Genomic DNA, 19,162 nt, shown 5'->3' with positions numbered 1-19,162 from the left:
AGGGGGGGGGGGGTGGGCAGTGATGGAGGGAAAGTGCGGGAGAGAAGGGGAGGGAGGGTTTATACCATTTGCTCTGTTAGCTTGAAGAAAGGGTCGAGTACCTGCAGCGACTTGAATGAGCACGGAGAGCAGAGGAGCCAAGAACCAGAGGAGGAAGGGGTAAGAGAAAGAGGCGAGGAAGAGAAGGGAGGAGCAGGAAGGAGGAGGAAAGGAGGAAGCAAGGAGGAAGACCGAGGGAGAACGCAAAGGAAGGTGTACTGACGAGGAGAAAAGAAGGAACAGGAAGGGAAGCAAGAATAGAAGAGGGTGAGAGATTAGCGAGGAAGGAAGAGACACGTCACCTGCGGGCAGACAGAGCCGAACTCTGTGGCATAGAGAGTTCCCTCCCAGCACATGCTCAGCTCCTTGCCGTCTCCACCTGCGCTGAGAGCAGAGGAGGGTCTCCATCTTCGGAAGCCTGATCAGGGAAAGTGAGGAAGAGGGAGGGAAGAGAAGGCAGAGGGAGGGAGGGGGAGGGAGGGGGAGGGAGGGGGAGGGAGGGAGAGGGAGGGGGAGGGAGGGGGAGGGAGAGAGGGAGGGGGAGGGAGGGGGAGGGAGGGGGAGGGAGCAGAAGAACCTGTTGGAGGTTTGGCGTAGGGGATGCCCTTGAAGACTCTCAGGCTCTTTTCCTTGAGACCCTTCACTAGCCCGCAGTCGGTCAGCACACTGTTGGTCATGGCCGCCTTCCCAGCTCTGCTCCCCCTCCTGCTGGGCAAGTCAGACTGGTTGAGAGCTGGGCAGGAGCAGGACATGGAGTTGATGACGCTGCTCCTCCAGCTCCTCTGAGAGTCCTCCAGCTGCTTCTCGATGTCCTCCTCCCAGCTCTGGTCCTGCTGGTCCTGGTGCTGGTCCTGGTGCTGGTCACGTGGCTGCTGGCCGAGGGGCTGCTCGATGGCGTCTTGGAGCTTGACGATGAAGTCTTTGATGGCCTGCGAGGAATGAGGAGGAGGAGGAGACAAAGATATGAGGAGGGAAAGAAGAGAGGAGAAAGGCAAGAGGCAGAATGGAGCAGAAGACAGACAATGACAAAGAAGGCAAGACGACAGGGTTGGGAGGACAAAACGAGCACGACTCAAGGACAGGAGGAGAAGCCAAAGGGAAGGGAGAAGAAAAAGGGATGGGATGGGAGACGATGAAGGGGAGGCCAGGAGATAGGAAGGGAGGGAAGAAGGCAGGAAGGGAGGGGAGAAGGTAGGATGGGATTCAACCTGTCGATACAAGGAATTCGCCTGAGCATCCTTGTCATCATCAGCTGCCTTATCCTTCGCCTCTTGCTCGCTCAAATCCTTCCTGTTACAAAAAAGTCAACGTCATCCATTTCCTTCACATCGCTCTCGTCACAGTACCCAGCGATATCATATTCATCATCAATTTCTTTAACCCCTAGCGCCCCCCCCCCCCCCGCCCTTCCTCCTCCTCCTCTTCCTTCCCGTCACGAACATCATATGTATCACTTTGCCTCCATCACCATCATCACCTCAATCACTACCATCATGACCAACATCCTTATCCTCCTCCTCCTCTCCTCCTCCTCTCCTCCTCCTCTCCTCCTCCTCTCCTCCTCCTCCTCCTCCCTGCTCATTCTCATCGCTCTTTCCAGTACAACAGCGAGGAATCTCACTCGATTTCTTCCAATCGCTTCTCCATCGAGTCCTTGATCATCAACAACTGCGCAATCATCGTCAGCACCTCCTCTGTCCGCATTTCAGCTCGCGTGCCTGCTGCTCAATCTCCTTCCTCTCTCCTGCCCCTTTCCCTCTGCCCTTCTCCTGCAGCGCGGACGCCCTTCTCATCAACTCCTGCAGACACAATCAGCTGGTATGAACGTGAAGTGCAGCGCATACTTGTATCCTTGAGTCAGAGGCGAGAGATGAAGGTCTCTGATAGAAACCATTGAGCTAGAAACACATGGAGGTGGTGGTGACAGTAAGGGGAGGAGGTAGTGGTGGCGGTAAGGGGAGAGGGAGGAGGTGGTAGCAAGGGGAAGAGGTGGAGGTGGTGGCAAGAAGAGGAGGTGGTGGTAGTGGTAAGGGGAGGAGGTAGTGGTGGTGGTAGCAAAGAGGGGAGGCAAAGTATTTCCAATATCAAGGTAGCTATGAAGTGGATCAGGAGGAAAGCAAGGTTGCACTTTTTTGAAAGAAGACGACAGAAGAGGAGGAAGAGGAGGAGACGAGGAAGACGGAAAGAGGTGGGAGCGCAAGAGGGTGAAGAAGGAGGAGGAAGAGAATCACCAGGTCATGTTCGTGGAGGATGGACGTCTTAGATTGCATCCTCGTGCCCTTCAGACCTGGAGGCTCCCTGGTGCTCACGGCTCTGCAGAGACCAGTGAGCAGGGGGAGCTGGCAGGGAGGCAAAAGCGAAGGAGGGAGGAGAGAGAAACAGCGAAGGAACGGGGGACAGACGATGGAGGAGGAGAGACTCATGGCAGAGGATAACGTGAGGGGGGAGCGAGCAGGGGAAGCGAAGAGAATCTGAGGCTTCTAAGAACAAAATCACTCACCTTCGAATCTGAAGAAGCGGCCGGGAAGCTTTCCTCGCATATCCTACCGGTCTGTCTGGAGACCCTTCTAATCGCACGCACGTCAGCGCAGGAGGAGCTGGGACGACGGGAGGGAGAACGAGGAGGATTCAGGATCAGGAGTAACAGAAGAGGTTGTAGAAGGGCAAGAGCAGAAGCAGGAAGAGTGCTGAGGAAGGTTAGCAGGAAACAACAAGAAGGAGGAGGAATCGAAAGTATATCAGCATGACAAGGAGAAAGAGGAGGCTGAGAAAGAGTCACAGGAGGATAATGAGTAGGAGGAGGGGATGGAGGAGGGGGAACCGGGAGGATAAATCTCCACAGATCCATCCGTGGCTGCATTCGGATTGTTCTTCTCCATCTCCATGAACTTGCTCCTTGACTTTTCGCAGCTGTCAGCAAGCAACCCACGTCCCCCACCTACATCCTCCGAGATCAACCTGCTGATAGGACACTTGTGCCGCATCCTTCGCGGTGGATACCGCTGCATCGATCTCCTGCGCTCTAAGGTCAGATCCATCGGGCATGCAGCGGGCAAGCGAGCACCGACCTGATCTGCCTGCTGCTGGATTTCCTCTTGAACTTTCTTGATCGCGTCCAAGTCAACGTCCTTGCACGTCGTGTCAGAAGACAGCAGAGCGGGCCAGATGTCCTGACTGGCTCATTCTTGACTAGATCCGCTCCTTCCTCACTCCTGGAACCGACTGCTCCCTTGATCGCCGCGGCCACACTCTGGAGATGGTGAGGGATCGAGGCCCGCAGGCGGGGTAGCAAGGTGAGGTACCAGATCCTTGTCAGCTGAGTCTTCTAGAAGAGCTTGCTTGCTAGCTCGCTGCTTCAGAGTGTGTAAGCTAAGGGCAGAATAGGCCGATGAGGACAACCTTGGCTCTGGCAGCATGAGAGAGCTGCAGCAGTGCCGTCCTTAGACTTAGCTCTTCATTCTTAACCTGCGGGCGAGTCAGTCAGTCAGTCAATCAGACAGTCAGTCAGTCAAGCAGTCAAGCAGTTGGTCAGTCAGTTGGTCAGTTACTCAGCACATTGTATCATGGTTCAGAGTACCAGACCTTCTCTTGCGGAAACACCAGGAACAGAAGGCAGGCTACGGAAACTGCAGCAATGCAGACGAGCGATAGCGAGCGACGGTATTGTTCCATTCTACCATCATAGTCAGGCTCCACGGCATCAAGAAGACGAAGAGTAGCGGAGGAGGGAACGAGGAATACAGGCACAGAAAAGCGGGTAAATGCGAAAATGAGGACAGGTAACAGCCATGCTTTGTTGGTTCTGTTGACAGAGAAGAAGACTATGCTGGTAGCTGTCATATGTTCATGTTTGGGTGCAGGCAGCAATGTGTCAGGAGGAGGACAAGCGGGGAAAGCAACAGCAGCAGGAGCAGCAGGATACAAAGGTGGTGGTGGAGCAGGAGGATCAGGAGGCGGGAGGGCATGTCACCTCTCACGTGTTCATGCAGTGATCAGCATATCGCTTCTCCAGCCATTCTCCCCGAAAATAGACGACTCGACGGGGCGGGCCTGACCTGGACAAACTTTCACAGGAACCGTTATCAAACCGTTGTTCACAGTAATAACTTAACGGCGAGAAGAGAAAAGACAGCGAGAACCAATCCTGCCGACTGCTGTCCCCCAAACTTAACTGATACCTTCACTTAAGCAGGCTATGACTGTCTGTCTTTAACTCAAGTTAAGTCTATGTTGGCTCGCACGTCCTTTTAAGGTGTGGCTTACGGGGGTGGTAGGGGGTGGTCTCCGGGGTGATCAGACTCCCTCGTGACCGATGGCAGCGTGACCAGCTAAACGCTGCTGACCCTTTTAAACTTGAATTGTGCCCCAGGCCCTCCCAAATTGTGAGCTCTAAATTCCTTTTGGGTACTAATTTTCAATGCCTTGCTTGAACCTGACAGGATGTTTGTTTACAAGGTATTCTAGATGGTTTCCGAAAGATTGTGTTTCAAGTTAAAGTACCCCAAAATATGCTTTCAATGTCATAAGCGTGGGTACATGTGATTGACTGATTCAGTACAAATTTACAAATGATATTTAATTGGAAGTCTCAAAAGCACTTGAAAATGAATTCCTGAAATTAAAAGATTATATATTTGCACAAATCGTTCCAAGATGATGGCCCTTTTTGGAGATGACTTGGTTTTACCAAACTATCTCTTTTCAAAAAGTCTCCCAGCGAAATGTATCTTTTTTGTTTTTAGACCATCTTACACAACCCTCTACTTGTCTGGAAACCCGATCGAAAATAATAAGTCGTCCCAGGGCCTTCCTGACACATTTTGCTCCATGGGTCTCTACATGTTGTATTCTTTAATTACATTTATATGAAATTTGAATTAGCCTCCCTCCTCATGGGTATCTCCTATCCCGTGCTGGGAAGTGCCCTTCAAAAACATACCCCTACCCCCTTATCTCGTTTTCACCTGTCTACATCTTCCCCATAATCTCTTCTCTTTTCGAAACCTCGCTGTGCGTATCCTCCATGCCCCAGTCCTTCCTGTCTCATTGGCCTACTTGCTGTCTCACCTTCACTTTCGCTTTCTCTCCTCCTCTCCTCCTCTCCTCCTCTCCTCCTCTCCTCCTCTCCTCCTCTCCTCCTCTCCTCCTCTCCTCCTCTCCTCCTCTTTTGAATACTCTCGCTCGCGCTCACTGATGCTGACTCGTCACTCTTCCCTAATTTTGCTTGCTCACATTTTCCTGCTGCTTCTGGCATAAGCAAACCAGTCGCAATAACGATAAGCAACTTTGTTGAGAAGTCAATGATGTTTGTCTCTCATTGATATGATTTGCTTGCCTCAACTCATCCAAGAACATTGTTTTCGCCCTATGTCTTGAATCATGCCTTTCTGCCTTAATTTTCAAAAACCATTGCTTAGAAAGTTTCAAGGTTTGACATTTACTACAGATATCGATGAGAACTTGAAAGCATGGATGGGTTCAAAGAAAAGCTTGACTTTGCTCAATTCTTTCAAAACAAATCCGGATCTTTTGGGGCATACAAATCATCTTCAAACCATCCAGGGCACGAATCAGCTGTCAGCCAATCTGAACAAAGGCATGGCGAGGCAGATTTCAAAGCAAAAAAACGATCCTTGTGTTCCAAGCTCGCCCTCGAGATCTTCGCTGAGCGTTGCCTGAAGACAGGGTACGCGACTGTAGAAAGCACGTTCATCGCAAAGAAGTATGGCGTGAGCTCCAAGACCGTCCGCGACATCTGGAACCGCAGGACATGGGCCGAGGCTACCAAGCCTCTCTGGACAGACGAGGAAAAGGAGTCGACGGAGGAGCTTGATGCGTGCAAGGAGAGAAAACGGCAGGCTAACAAGAGGCGGAAGCTCGCGCACATGCGGCAAGGAAACGACAAGAGCGGAGACTCTCATGACTCCGAAGGTCATGAGATGGCTGAGGAGATGCATCAGCCAGACAAAGGTGAGGGCAGTGTACAGGAGACCTGCTCGGGATCAGAGACAAGCACCATGTGCGAGCAGAGCTCGGCCAAGGAGTCCCAGGCGGAGGACAGCAGCGACGCGTGCAACCCCAAGGGGTCATCGAGCGGCTCACCAGAGGGCTCGAGCAGCCCGACGTCAAGCATGCAGTCGAAGTCAACGACCTCATCAGAAACGGGCCGGTCGGAGCAATGCGGGGCGAAGGAACCGAGGGGGACGGAGAGGAAAGGACCGAGGGGTGGGCTAATGGACAATGGGTACAGGTCAGAAGGATCATCGGAGTGCTCGGCAGGGTCAAAGCGGAGAGGGGAGTCACAGCATAGAGGTCGAAGCAGGACGGATGAAGCCGCCTCAGAAGCAGTGTGGTGGTCTCTTGATGCGTTACAGTCACACAACAACTCTCGCAGTGTTCAGTCGGACAAGGATGATGGTCTTGCTAGTATGGAGCTCGCCAACCTTCTCAAGCACATTACGGAGCAGCAGAAGCAGATTCTGGAGCAGCAGCAGCAGATCTTGGACAAAGGCAACACTTTGCAGATGGTGTTGGATTGTAGGATATCGCAAGGAGGGCAGACGCTGGTTGGATCTCAATCGAACTGTGCTGTGAGCAACTGCTTCAATGGCCAATCTGGATTACTTCAGTTTGGAGAGATGTCCGGGGCGAATGTTGTCAGCGGTGGTCAGAGGGCGGCATGGGAAGAGGGAGTTCGCCACAGGGCACCAGTCATTGAGGGATGGAGACATGGAGGTCATCAGGGTCAGGAAAACCTAATGGGAGGAGCTTTTCAGAGAGGACAACCGCAAGGTCAGCAGATGGGGGCAGTTAACCAGGCCCTTCTTCTGCAACTCCTGCAGGGACAGCTCTCGGCGTCAAATGCTTCTGTGTTCCCTTACGTCAAACGAGGCTGACCATGTGCATTGATGAATCAGGGTAATGCGAGATGGTTGGTCGTACCATATTTGTTTATATCGTGTAAATGGATTTGATCATTGTATGATTTCTTGTGTTTACTGCTTTGCTTAAGGTACCGTGCAATTTAAATAAAAACGATAAATAAATCCCGTGCTTCATTTGTTTGTTGCTTCAATTCAGCATTTTTTGCGATGACTCAACACATTTCTTCTTGATAACGTAATATATAGTTGTCGTTGGTACGAGTGTGTCGCTCCCATTATCATGGTAGGAAAAGCATTCTTGTTTTACGAGCAAGATTTTACGAGCAAGAAAAGCAAGAAAGGAGCAGCCAAGATGTGTCGAACCACGTAATCCTTGGTAAGAAAGAAGTATGAAGGGAGAAACGTATACATACATACAACTGCGGTGCATACTCTACCAATTGGCATACTTCGTCTGCTTTACCGCCGCACCTTCGTTTCGCTGCTCATTGCATTGTATACTCCAGGAAATGCAAGAGTCCCGTTATTCACACAACCAGGCAAACTCTAACCACCCCACCCCCACCACCCCAACCTTCGTGCTGACAATGATTTTAAGAAAACGCATCTCTTCCTGAACTCTCCCACTGAAGCGTTCTAAATTCGCGCTCACCACCCCTGCATTACCACCCCATTTCTCCGATCCCAATAATGGGCCCCAAGGTTACAGTCGTTGAATTTGTACCTTTGGTGCTATACTCTCCTGATGTCATATGTGTTCTCAAGCAAATTATTGATATCCTCCTGCCTCCGTTGCTGTATCTCCCTTAGTCTCTGACTCGGGGGGACCCACTCCTACTCCACCCTTTTTCTATTTGACCCCACCGTATCAAAACTACCCACCCCCAACATCACAAAAACGATTGGTTCACTAACCGGGTAATATAGCTATATTTTTAGGGGTGAAAGGGTATATAGGCTCCACCCCACCCCAAAAACAAAGGACCCCTCCATTTTCCACATGTAAGGAGAGCAAGCAGGAGGAGGATCAAGCGGGAGTGAATATCATAGGCAACAGGATACAAGACAAGCTCAACAACAGAACCGTACCCAGCCCTCGCTTTCAAGCATAACCCGTCTCGTGATCTGCATGACGAAGTGATCTGCGATGGAAGGAAACAAACCTAACAGAGGTCTAGATGACCTCATTGAAGCATCATTGAAAGCTTCTGCTGCCTCTGCCGCTCAATCCCAAAGCACTCACAACGACGATGACATCAGAGATAGCAACGCAAAAAAAAAGTCTTTATCGTCCAAGCTCGCCCTCGAGATCTTCGCTGAGCGTTGCCTGAAGACAGGGTACGCGACTGTAGAAAGCACGTTCATCGCAAAGAAGTATGGCGTGAGCTCCAAGACCGTCCGCGACATATGGAACCGCAGGACATGGGCCGAGGCTACCAAGCCTCTCTGGACAGACGAGGAAAAGGAGTCGACGGAGGAGCTTGATGCGTGCAAGGAGAGAAAACGGCAGGCTAACAAGAAGCGGAAGCTCGCGCACATGCGGCAAGGAAACGACAAGAGCGGAGACTCTCATGACTCCGACGGTCATGAGATGGCTGAGGAGATGCATCAGCCAGACAAAGATGAGGGCAGTGTACAGGAGACCTGCTCGGGATCAGAGACAAGCACCATGTGCGAGCAGAGCTCGGCCAAGGAGTCCCAGGCGGAGGACAGCAGCGACGCGTGCAACCCCAAGGGGTCATCGAGCGGCTCACCAGAGGGCTCGAGCAGCCCGACGTCAAGCATGCAGTCAAAGTCAACGACCTCGTCGGACACGGGCCGGTCGGAGCAATGCGGGGCGCACAAGGACGGCGTTCGCAAATCGATGCCAGAGCTGCTAGGGGAGGGGAAGGAACCGAAGGGGACGGAGAGGACAGGAGGGAGGGGTGGGCTAATGGACAATGGGTACAGGTCAGAAGGATCATCGGAGTGCTCGGCAGGGTCAAAGCGGAGAGGGGAGTCACAGCATGGAGAGCGAAGGCGGACAGGGAAGGAGTCGGGGAAGCATGCAAGGTTAAAGGAAGCTCAATGCTCTCTAGCGTGCAATCCGCACTCAGGTGCAGAGCAGCTGCAGACTGGAAGGGACAAGGAGGGATCAGAGACTTCAGAGAGTTCGCTAGAGACTTCTTCGGATCGGTCAAACAGCTCCAAGCAGGTGTTTCAAATCGAGCCGGTAAAGTCGGGCGCGTCTGGAGAGATCGCGGCCCTCCTCAAGAAGTTCACAGAGCAGCAGCAGCTCATCCTGGAGCAGCAGCAGCAGATCTTGAACCGGGCCACCCAATTAGTCAATCAGTTCCCGATTGCTGTGGAGCAGCGAGCCTCCCATGCAGAGCCGATGCCTCAGCCGGGGCCTTGGATGGGTGAGGCCCGGGGGATGCTCCGTCAAGGGATGTCCGGGGCTGCTTTTGGCAACTTGGGTCAGATGATGGCAGGAACAGACGGAGGTCAGGGCCTCGGGATTAGAGCTGGGGAACAGGGATCGTTTCAGGGTCAGGGTCAGGGCATGGGGGGGGGTCTGAGAGATTATATGCAGCTGGGTCAGCAAGGCCATCAGGCTGGCTCTGGACAGGCGGACGAGTTTCAGCAACGCCTTCTCCTACAGCTCCTACAGACTCAGCTCTCAAGTTTGCTCCCTGGTATGAATCAGCAACACAGGGTCTAGGTTGATGACCTGCTCGATATGAAGTCGCAAAAAAAAAAAATATCCAGAAGAACGTCGCAACCGGTATTTTGTTGGTTGCTGTACAGAATGGTATGCCCAGGGGGACTTCCAGTCTTCTTACCGACGCTGCGCTATCTTTGAATTCTCTGGAAAGTTGTACATGTTGTGATACCTTGCGTGAAACAATATGAGATAGCTATGATAAATCAACTGATAAGACATCACAAAAGCGGTCAGATCCTGATCTATGGCATGGTTTTTCAGTCCACACCTTCAACTCCACCTCTCCTCCATCCTCTTCCCTGTGTTTGCATGATGCGCACCACAGCTCTTGCAGCACTGCCCTCCATTCATCGCTCGCTCACTTCGGCTCTTGAGTCAAGTTGCAGTCAAGCAGGTTGCCAACTCCAGATGGCCACCTTTGAGGTCAACCCGTCGGGAACGACTCTCGTCGTAACAAGAGTTTTTAGTTATCTGGATATAGATACTATTGTTTTTCTAGTACCGGTACATTTCCCTTGATAATATTGGGTATGTCTAGCGGATGTCCAGCTTTGTTTTTTCATTCCACTAATCTCTGCGCTTTTAAGCCAGCCCCTTATAACCCCTTCCCCTCCCGCGCTGGCCGCCATGCTGCGAGTTGTCCTGTTGGCCTCCTCGCTGTCCGCGATCGCGGCGTTTGCTCCTCCCTCTCCCCACGTCCTCCCGGGATCCTTGTCCTCTCTCAAGAGCCATGGCCCTAGCCCGACGTCTCGTCTCGTGTCTCCCCGTCTCGCGGCAGGCAGGCGAAACGGCAAGGCACAGGTGGTCTGACGTGATTCATGCTGCTTCTTGTTGCGTTTCTTCTGCCTGCTTCGCGTGATCTTGTCCCCATGTTCGCTTGTATTGTTTCTGCGCGTGTAGCTTATCTCTTGAGCTCTAGGTCACCATGCAGGCCTCGGGACTTCGCCGAGTCGTGGTGACCGGGATGGGTATCACGAGCTGTCTTGGAAACGACCTGGAGACTGTCACCAGCAACTTGAAGGAAGCCAAGTCAGGGATCCGCTTCCGCCAGGAGTTTGCCGACCTCGGCCTCAAGTCCAACGTGTGCGGGTGGCCTCAGCTCACCGAGGCTGACTTCAAGGAGCTCATTCCCCGCCAGGCCCTCAGGTTCATGGGCGGAAACGCAAGTGAGTTTGACCGCTTTGTGTGTGAGCAAGTCGAGGTCAAAATTTCCTGTTGTGTGTCTGCAAAGTAGCTCAAGCAGAGTTTGCTTCCTTGCTTGTTCTTTGAGCCCTGCTATCTCGTACATGTATGCGCTGAGCTGACTCTGTCCTTCATAGAGTACGCGTACATTGCCCTCAAGAACGCCCTCGACGATGCTGGTCTCAAGGAGGCGGACTACCAGAGCAACCCCAGGTTTGCTTCCATCCTCGGTCAGGGAGGAACTTCCATCGAAGATGTCGTAGAGACGGTTGACGCTGTCAAGAGCAAAGCTCCTCGTTGGGCCAACAAGGTCGGCCCTTACAGGGTCACTCGTACTATGGGGTCCACTGTTTCTGCTGTTCTCTCCACGGCCTTCAAGCTTCAGGGCCCCTCCTTCTCCATCTCTTCCGCCTGCTCTACCGGCGCTCACTGCATCGGTGAGCCATGGCAGGGCTGCTGGCTCGGCTAATAGTAAGCAGGTGTTGGGATGGAGCAAATTCAGCTGGGCAAGGCTGATATCGCTGCATGCGGAGCTGGTGAAAACGATGCGTGGGAGTTCACGGTGATGAGAGGAGGAGGAGGAGGAGGAGGAGGAGGAGGAGGCAGGTAGTGATGGTGGAACGCAGGCGATGTTTGACTGCATGGGAGCTCTCTCGACCAAATACAACGACACGCCTGAGACTGCATCTCGCGCCTTCGACAAGTCACGCGACGGCTTCGTAATCGCCGGAGGAGGAGGCATGCTTATCCTCGAGGACTATGAAAGAGCCAAGGCAAGAGGAGCGAAGATCTATGCGGAGCTTGTGGGGTACGGAGCAAACTCCGACGGCTACGACATGGTGGCTCCTTCCGGCTTCGGAGGAGAGAAGTGCATGAAGATTGCGATGGCCATGGCGGACAAGTCGGCCAACGGAGCTCGCAAGATCGACTACATCAACACTCACGGCACCTCAACCCCCGTCGGCGACGCCATGGAGCTTCAGGCCATCAAGAGAACCTTCGTCGAGGACTCCTCCCGCGGGTACAGCCCGATGGTGGGCTCAACCAAGTCGCTCTCCGGTCACTCGCTGGGAGCTGCTGGAGTGCAGGAGGCGATCTACTCGCTTCTCATGCTCAACAACGGCTTCCTGGCCGAGTCTGCCAACATCAAGGATCTGTGCGACGAGGCCGAGGGCCTCAACATCCTGCGCAAAAGGTATGACGGGCAGGTTTCGCGGGTTCTGTCCAACAGCTTCGGGTTTGGAGGAACCAACGCTTGCTTGATCTTCGACAAGATCTGAGAGCGCAACTGCATACAGTTTCAGTGTGCTCTTCAGAGACATGCCAGTGTAAAATGCAGAAGATTATTATACAACATAATTCGAAACTTTCCTTTTTGTTCAAGGATACTACTTCACTACAGTCGGCATTCTCTTTCCAACTCAGTCAGGCTCAGGCCAGGCCCACGCTCACAGCGGCCCGGCGGGGGCGCCCGGCCGCCCGGCGCCTTGCGGCCCGGGTCACGCGGGACTGAGTCCGACGGTCACGGCGTACCGTACGGTCTCAGCGGGCGGGCACCATGGCACCCGCCGGGCGGGCCGCCACCAACCTGAGCAGCCTGAGACGGTGAGGCGGCCTCACTCGGGCCGGCCCGGCTCACTGCGGCGGATCGGAACGGCGGCCCGGCCCGGGCCGGCCCGCCGCCGCGCGGCAGGCTGGGCCGGCCGCCCGGGGGCCGGCCCGGGGCCCGGGCACTGGCCGGGCCGCAGCAGCCTGGCCGGGCACTGCCAGGCTGCCGGTGGCACGGAGGCCCGATCGTACGGTACCGTACGACGGTAGCCTCGGGATCTATACTACCTGGCCGCATGATAGTCATGACTGAGTGCACAGTATTACCGTCCCGAAGTTCACCGGGTTCGAAGTTCACGGTTGACACCGCCGGGCCGGGGCCCTGTCCGATCCAATCCGGACTCCGGCCGGGCGGATCGGACTGTGAGTCACAGTCCGACCATCACAGCCGCCGCTGAAGTCACGCCGGTTACTGAGTTGTCGCGGCGCCCCTCTGGCGGGCCGGGCCGCACTGCACACTCACCGGCACCGTGTCCGATCCGAGGCAGGGCCGGGCACAGGCTCAGGGTGAAGCCTTCAATATTAGTGTACTACCGTACTCGGTACTACGGTACGGTACTACGGTACTAGTCTTATGGTACGGTCCGACTTGCAGTTGACGGGGCGGGCCGCGCTGAATGATCTGCACTGAGGCGGCCCTGCTGCTGCTGCTCCCCTGGCCAGGCCCTCGCGCTCAGTCCTCCTGCATGGTGCGCCCTGATCCCTTGCCTGCTGTGAGCGCTTCTCCATGCCAACACGCGCGAGACTGAAGCTGATGGCGATGCTGGGAGAAGAGAGCAGCTGATGGCCTCGAGGTTGCTGCAGGAACCGCCGGCGACATGGCAGCAGCTTAGGTCAGAGACAAGCATGGATCGGGCTGGGGCTTGCTGTAGAAGCGATGTACATGTGGTCTGAGAGACAAGACACCTGCCGCTGCCCCACTGGTATGCAAGAACTATCCCTCCAGTGAAGGAGAGCAGGAGAGAGTTGATGAGTGGGCTGCGTTGAGACCCCCTCCCTCAAAGCTCTTTCTTCGCCTCGTCTCAGCAGCGTCGAGGGTCCCTTCCTTCTGGACCCACAGATCATGGAGTTGGAAGAGCCCTACTCTCCAGTGGAAATGCGTCCTTCCCAGGATACTGAGGTGATGGGCATGACGGGGGAGCAGGCCATGCTCGCGGTCCCGAGCACTCCAGTGTCTAAGTCCGGCTCTCCTGGTCTGCTTCCTCAAGGGCGACAGAGCAGGGTGACCCCTCCGCGAGCGAGGATAAGCAGCCCGTGGGCCTCTCCCTTCTCGCGTCCCGACGCATCATCGGAGGAGATTCCGGGGCTGCACAACGATGTCATCACACGGATGGCGCTGTCGCTGGGAGCTCCGACCAGACCAGGTGAGGATCAGAGGGACCAGGCGAGGGGGAGAGAGAGGAGGCAAGGGGGAGAGGGAGGAGGCGAGGGGGAGAGGGAGGAGGCGAGGGGGGGAGGGAGGATGTGAGCTCTGAAGAGAGGGCAGCTCGAGCTTCGCTGCTGGCCGACGCGGCAGGTGGACACGGCAAAGCATGGTGAGAGAGACGGGGGAGGGCTAGAGGAGCGATAGGCAGCTTGATGTATGACACGCTTGTGCCAGCACTGAGATCTCCCTCAACTCGTCTGCTTCGAGGAAGATGGACGAGTCTGTGCAGATCTTCGGGGGTGTATGTGACCTCCTCTTCTACGGGGAAGACCTGCCCATCATGTTCTCAATCCTCCAAGTCGTCGCTGCTTTGCAAGGTCAGAGCAGTCGCGCCTGCTTCTGACTGCGATGATGTGGCTGAGCGAGAGCAACAGAGCAAGGGAGCGAGGAGCGATTGACTTCTTCTCTCGTGCAAGTCTTCCAAGCAAACGGGCAGATGGAGCATCTGCTGACTAACTGCGCTGAGAAGCTGTGGGGCCGGGGCTCGGTGAAGGCCAAGGAGACGTTGAGAAGTGAGATTGGAGAAGGGAGGGAGGCAGACGCATGGCTGACGGGCTGGTTAGATGATTCCATCATCAAGAGTATGATTCTTGCCTACACCAAGTACGCACTGTTCAAACACAGTCAGACCCGTCTGACTTATCCTCTCAGAGCATGCAGCGGAGAATACTTGGAGTCGTTGCTTGCTCCTATAGCACGTGGATTGCAAGGGCCCTTCACAGCAACAACGACAGGGCTGAAAGGCTCGTTAGACCGGCTGCTTTCACGGGTCCTCAACTCAGGTACGAGGTCAGGGGTTTCAGGTCAGAACTGAGATTGTCTGTATCGAAGACCCCCCCCGCCCTCTTCGCGCTCTCTTCAAGAACTGGTCCAAGTTCTTCTCCAAGAAAGTCGGAAAGCGGATGACAGCAGCGATCTTGAAGATGCTGCTGGGAGAAATTCTGTCGAGCATGATCGAGGATGTGATGAAGAGGCATGCTGGCTCGCTGCCGTGTGCAACTTGACTGACACTAGTGCAGGAACGAGCAGTTCACCCCGGACTGTGTGAAGTTTCTGCAAGATCACGAGCAAGTTCTTCGATGCATGGCCAGCAACGAGGGGTTTCACGGAAGCTCGCCTCACTACCCCTTGAACTCTTGGCTGGACAGCAAGCAGGCGCTCCTCGATCAGGTAACGCCCCGGAATCCCTCCCCCCCCTCGTGAACTTCTCGCAGATCTTGAAGAGGATGGTCGAGTGCGAGGACACTCGGTATCACTCCTGGAACTCTGAGAGTGTAGTGAAGGGAAACGCGGCCTCGTTCGAGGTGAAGACTGAACCTCCTTGTCCTGGTCCTGCTCTCCTTCCTTTCTTCCTCTTCTTCTTGCTCAAACCCGCTCCTGTTGCCGCCTTCTGCGTTGACAGCATGCTCAGTACATCCTCTCGTTCGTCAAGGCGCACAAGGACAGCATCATCCGAACCTACGAGGCCTTCGACTGGAAGTGGCGGGGGCTCCACCAGACTCGCTTGCCCTCCCTGTGGGCTGCCTTTGAGACCGGGAGGAGGCGTCGGAACATGACCACAGTCTCCTCTCCCCCTCGCTCCAGCACCTTCCTCGAAGTCTCTGCGGTCAAGGACAGCAAGATGGCCCTCGAGCTCGACCAGGCAAGAGCGGAAGGAAGCGTCTCTGCCAGGGAGCAGGCATGCCATGTTACATGCGCGCTGAAGGAGGTGCTGACGTTGTTGGCAGAGCGATGATAGGATGGAGAGCTTGACGTCAAGGGTGACTGAGATCGACTTCGATCATCGCAACCTTACGAAGGTGAGGAGGACGAGGAGGAGGAGAAAGAGAAAGAGGAGGAGAAAGAGGAGGAGAAGGAGGAGAAGCTGCCCATTCTGCAGCTGCTGACGACGAGGTCACTCGCCAGATCCCTGTGCTTGAGCGCTTTCACAACCTGCACACCATCAACATATCTCACAATCAGATCTCTTCTCTGAGCCACCTCCCCTCCTCCATAAGGTTCTGTCCTGCCTTGCTCTTCTCAGCTCCGGACTGACGTCTGCTGGGCGTCAGATACCTCAACTGCTCTCATAACTGCCTGAGCAGCCTCCATGGCATCCAAACTCTTTTGCTCCTAGAGAACTTGAATGCTTCTAACAACCAGCTAGAAGATGCCTGTCGCGATCTCAGAAAGAACACTAAGATCATGTCCATAGCTCGCTTCTTCTGCGTCCATGTACTCACACCTTGCCGCAGATTCCTCAACCTGTCCTTCAACAGGCTTGCTGGCCTTCAAGACTTCTCCCACATACCATCGCTGAGGTACCTCAACCTCGACAACAACTCCATCACGAGCGTCAACGACCTTCGCTTACTCTCCCTCAACCTCAAGCTCGTGTCCATCACTTGCCACAACAACCCGTTGACGGGCGAGCACGCGTACATGCCCAGCCTCGTCAAGCTTCTCCCGCAGGTTGAGAGCGTCGATGAGGAGAGCACTAGGTTGTATCACTCGCCCCTGACCTACAGCCGGGACGAGCCCTCCACGCCTACCAACGGCTGGCGATGGGAAGCAGAGGCAGAGACCTTGATGCCGACGAGAGGCCCAGCTCTCAGCCGGCTCAGCATCATCGCGAGAGAAGACTACGTGGCTGCCCCCGAGGGCCGGGCTGAGGCCCTGAGCCTCTCCGACCTCCTCGCTGACCAGATCTCCCCAGCTGACAACATCCAGAGGTCCCCAAAGGCGCGTCCAGCTCAAACCCCAGCTCGGGAGGGGTCGAAGAATCAGGCGCGTGTGCCGAGAAGGCAGAGCAAGAGATCTCCTGTGAGCAATCAAGCGCCGGCGCAGGGGAGGAGGAAGGAGGTGGGAAGCAGCGAGGCAGACGTTGAGAGGTTGATATGGTTCGAGTCAAAGTACTTGAAGGTGATCAGGATGTGGATGGTGATGCATTGGAGGAGGTTGACGAGGAAAGAGACGAGGATTAGGCTGTTCGTGAGCAAGCGACCTGCTGCTTCTTGCTTCCACCGTTGGAGGCGTCAATGCCTGCTGCTGCTCTGCAGGGCCTCTCAGGCCAGCAGGGCCGGAGTGAGTCTGAAGCTGTGCTATGCTGCTGTTCTGCTGTCCAATGAGAGCTGGGCTGATGGCGGGAGGAGGAGGAGGAGCCCGACTCTGAGCTACGGGAGGACGCTGATGCAACGAGGGTTCGAGAGACTGCAGCAACGAGCGATGGCGACGAGGATGCAGACGAGAAAGGCCGTGTGGCTGTGGGAGGTTCGCGCTCAGCGCTTGTCTTTCGTGGTCCTGTGGGCATGGCTGGAGCACGTGAGGAAGCTGAGGAGGTAGAATATGAGCTCTCGTTCCGAGCAGATGGATGCAACTGACATTCCTCAGAGTCTCTTCCTGTCTGCGGGGTTGGAGCCTAAGGAGGAACGCGCAAGTCCTGCGAGGCTGCTTCTACCTCCTGGTGGCGCAGGAAAGTGTCTGAGCCTTGCAGCTGTGTATGCTGACAGCGAGTGAGCAGTCAGAGCATGGAGAACATCTTCGAGAAGTTGCCAAGATGATTGAGAGAAGGTGAGGCAGGAGGATCTGACTTGATGTGTCGTGATGATCGTCAAGGTTGCGGAGTTCGTTGTCAGCTCGAGTCATGAGAGGATGGGCCGAGGCTGCTGGGGAATGTGCGGGTCAAGCTCGGAGGATTGCTGGTCTGAAGAGGAGGAGAAATTTGTTGACGATGCGGCGAGTTGTTGTGATTCTTTCCGAGTGTTTGCACCTGAGGACACTCGTGACATGTGAGGGCTCATACTGCTCATTCCTCCTGCACTGACGAGACGCTCAGCTGCTGCTCGCAAGCACCAGAAGTCCGTGACAAGGAGCAGCCTGCAGGCCTGGGGACGTCGTGCCGAGACAAGACAAGCGTCCCTCACCCGCATTGGCCAGCGGCAAGTGGCCCGTGCCAAGGAGACGCTGCTGGCATGGAGGAGCGTCTGGGCAGATCAGCAACAGAAGAGGAGGTGAGCAGGAGCTGTCATGAGCTGTCAGTGACTCGCCTCAGGCTGTCTCGTCTGCTTCACCGCATGGCTCGCAAGTTCTTCTTGACCTCCTGCATGGCCAAGTGGCTCTCCCTCCAGCAGACTCGCCGAGCTCAACGCGCGTCGCTCCTCACGTCTCAGCCATGTGACAAGAAGCCATGTGACTCTGCGCGACTGCTCTCTGACGTCTCGTACAGACTACCTGAGGAGCAGGTGGCACAGCCAGCAGGCTCTCGTCGTCCGTGCGTTGTCGACATGGCGCTCGAGGACGGCGATGAAGAAGGTCTCGACCATTCACACCATGGAGAGGAGGAGGCGCGTGAGAATATCCACATTGACTGCTTGGATCCTGGTGCAGCAACAAGAGCGAAGGCTGTCAAGGTGATGAGCGTCCTTGCTTGCTACAAGTAGCACTGACTCATACCAGATGCAACTTCGTCATATCCCAGAGAAACTGCAACAATAGAGTAAGGAGGTTGTTCTCCGATTGGGTCTCAGTCATTAGCTTGAAGGAGAAGAACTACAAGTTTCGAGGTAAGGCAGACTTGACCTTCTCCCGTAACCCTCTGCTGATATGTTTGCAGAGATGTGCCGGAGAAATCAGATGGCGCTGGAGACGATCATGGTAGTAGCAATATGGAAGGGTTGGAAACAAATGGTCGAGATGAGCAACTTATCGAACAGTTTCTGCGAGTACCTAGCAAGGGTCGCAAGGAAACAGCACTTGTCTCAGTGCTTTGCTGTCTTGTTCGGCGAGGTTGCAGACATGAAGTATTTTTTGTTCACCTGACTTGCCTGCCCAGTCTTGTAAGGTGACGAATGTGAGAAATCAAGTCAGGTTGTCATCAATGAAGAGATCAGTCAAGAGATTTTACGGTGAGGAAAGTTGTGTAAAGAAGCTTCTGACCCTGCTGGAGACGAGTGGAGAAGAACGACATCACGGGATCTTTGCTTGCGTAGACGATACCCCTTCCAGCGATCGAGACATCTTTACAGGTTGACTGGAACTTCCTTCTCAACATGGAAGCATGTCACTCTCGCTCGCTACTATGTTGCAGGTTGGCCTGCTGCTGCTGCTGCTGCTGCTGCTGCTGCTGCTGCTGCTGCTGCTGCTGCTGCTGCTGCTGCTGCTGCTGCTGCTGCTGCTGCTCCCCTTTCCCCGTCCCATTTTCACACTCGTGCAGCAACTCTGGATCGGATCTTACAGAAGCACCAGCAGCAAACGCATTTCATGCACGCAAGCGAGTCAGGTCTTTGCTAGGACGAGTGATATTTCCATTATATACTTTGTTGGAGGGAGTTGAAACTTTTC

General features: G+C 54.8%; 5 protein-coding genes across 5 annotated transcripts in view; 4 read left to right on the top strand and 1 right to left on the bottom strand.

Annotated features, from left to right (window-relative positions):
• GUITHDRAFT_165777 (hypothetical protein) overlaps positions 1-4,004 on the bottom strand; it is a gene marked incomplete at both ends in the record, with an annotated part of 7,115 nt that extends 3,111 nt beyond the window's left edge. The window contains 15 exons of the mRNA XM_005823287.1: positions 66-101; positions 342-457; positions 617-968; positions 1,248-1,329; positions 1,661-1,707; positions 2,271-2,352; positions 2,540-2,606; positions 2,861-2,939; positions 2,998-3,054; positions 3,108-3,167; positions 3,215-3,289; positions 3,342-3,392; positions 3,439-3,504; positions 3,622-3,712; positions 3,940-4,004. Coding sequence (XP_005823344.1) covers positions 66-101; positions 342-457; positions 617-968; positions 1,248-1,329; positions 1,661-1,707; positions 2,271-2,352; positions 2,540-2,606; positions 2,861-2,939; positions 2,998-3,054; positions 3,108-3,167; positions 3,215-3,289; positions 3,342-3,392; positions 3,439-3,504; positions 3,622-3,712; positions 3,940-4,004 — 1,326 coding nt within the window. The remainder of the gene's footprint in view (positions 1-65; positions 102-341; positions 458-616; positions 969-1,247; positions 1,330-1,660; positions 1,708-2,270; positions 2,353-2,539; positions 2,607-2,860; positions 2,940-2,997; positions 3,055-3,107; positions 3,168-3,214; positions 3,290-3,341; positions 3,393-3,438; positions 3,505-3,621; positions 3,713-3,939) is intronic.
• A 1,503-nt stretch (positions 4,005-5,507) lies between these two features.
• Positions 5,508-6,935, top strand: GUITHDRAFT_117472 (hypothetical protein; the record flags this gene model as incomplete). The annotated part of the gene is made up of 1 exon (XM_005823286.1): positions 5,508-6,935. The coding sequence occupies one exon, from the start codon at positions 5,508-5,510 to the stop codon at positions 6,933-6,935; it is 1,428 nt and encodes a 475-aa protein (XP_005823343.1).
• A 1,020-nt stretch (positions 6,936-7,955) lies between these two features.
• On the top strand, positions 7,956-9,652 carry GUITHDRAFT_165776 (hypothetical protein). Its single transcript, XM_005823285.1, has one exon. The coding sequence runs from the start codon at positions 8,071-8,073 to the stop codon at positions 9,622-9,624; it is 1,554 nt and encodes a 517-aa protein (XP_005823342.1). The 5' UTR covers positions 7,956-8,070; the 3' UTR covers positions 9,625-9,652.
• A 900-nt stretch (positions 9,653-10,552) lies between these two features.
• GUITHDRAFT_117470 (hypothetical protein) lies at positions 10,553-12,089 on the top strand (the record flags this gene model as incomplete). Its single annotated transcript, XM_005823284.1, has 4 exons — positions 10,553-10,793; positions 10,947-11,246; positions 11,289-11,371; positions 11,436-12,089. The coding sequence occupies 4 exons, from the start codon at positions 10,553-10,555 to the stop codon at positions 12,087-12,089; spliced, it is 1,278 nt and encodes a 425-aa protein (XP_005823341.1).
• Positions 12,090-13,034: 945 nt separating this feature from the next.
• Positions 13,035-18,640, top strand: GUITHDRAFT_145822 (hypothetical protein; the record flags this gene model as incomplete). The annotated part of the gene is given in 22 exon segments (XM_005823283.1): positions 13,035-13,130; positions 13,222-13,250; positions 13,444-13,781; positions 13,904-13,952; positions 14,018-14,160; positions 14,218-14,625; positions 14,675-14,834; positions 14,863-15,013; positions 15,058-15,147; positions 15,255-15,551; positions 15,571-15,642; positions 15,749-15,840; positions 15,895-16,744; positions 16,892-17,143; positions 17,189-17,285; positions 17,332-17,392; positions 17,438-17,610; positions 17,658-17,832; positions 18,048-18,133; positions 18,209-18,257; positions 18,278-18,384; positions 18,435-18,640. The coding sequence occupies 22 exon segments, from the start codon at positions 13,035-13,037 to the stop codon at positions 18,638-18,640; spliced, it is 3,981 nt and encodes a 1,326-aa protein (XP_005823340.1).
• Positions 18,641-19,162: the final 522 nt, after the last annotated feature.

Source organism: Guillardia theta (assembly GCF_000315625.1).
Source record: "Guillardia theta CCMP2712 unplaced genomic scaffold GUITHscaffold_111, whole genome shotgun sequence".
Lineage (NCBI taxonomy): Eukaryota > Cryptophyceae > Pyrenomonadales > Geminigeraceae > Guillardia > Guillardia theta.
This window is presented reverse-complemented; position numbering and strand designations above follow the sequence as displayed.

What these genes read in the sequence shown, in the direction of transcription:
- GUITHDRAFT_165776 (XM_005823285.1), top strand. Translation starts at nt 8,071, where the DNA reads ATGGAAGGAAACAAACCTAACAGAGGTCTAGATGACCTCATTGAAGCA.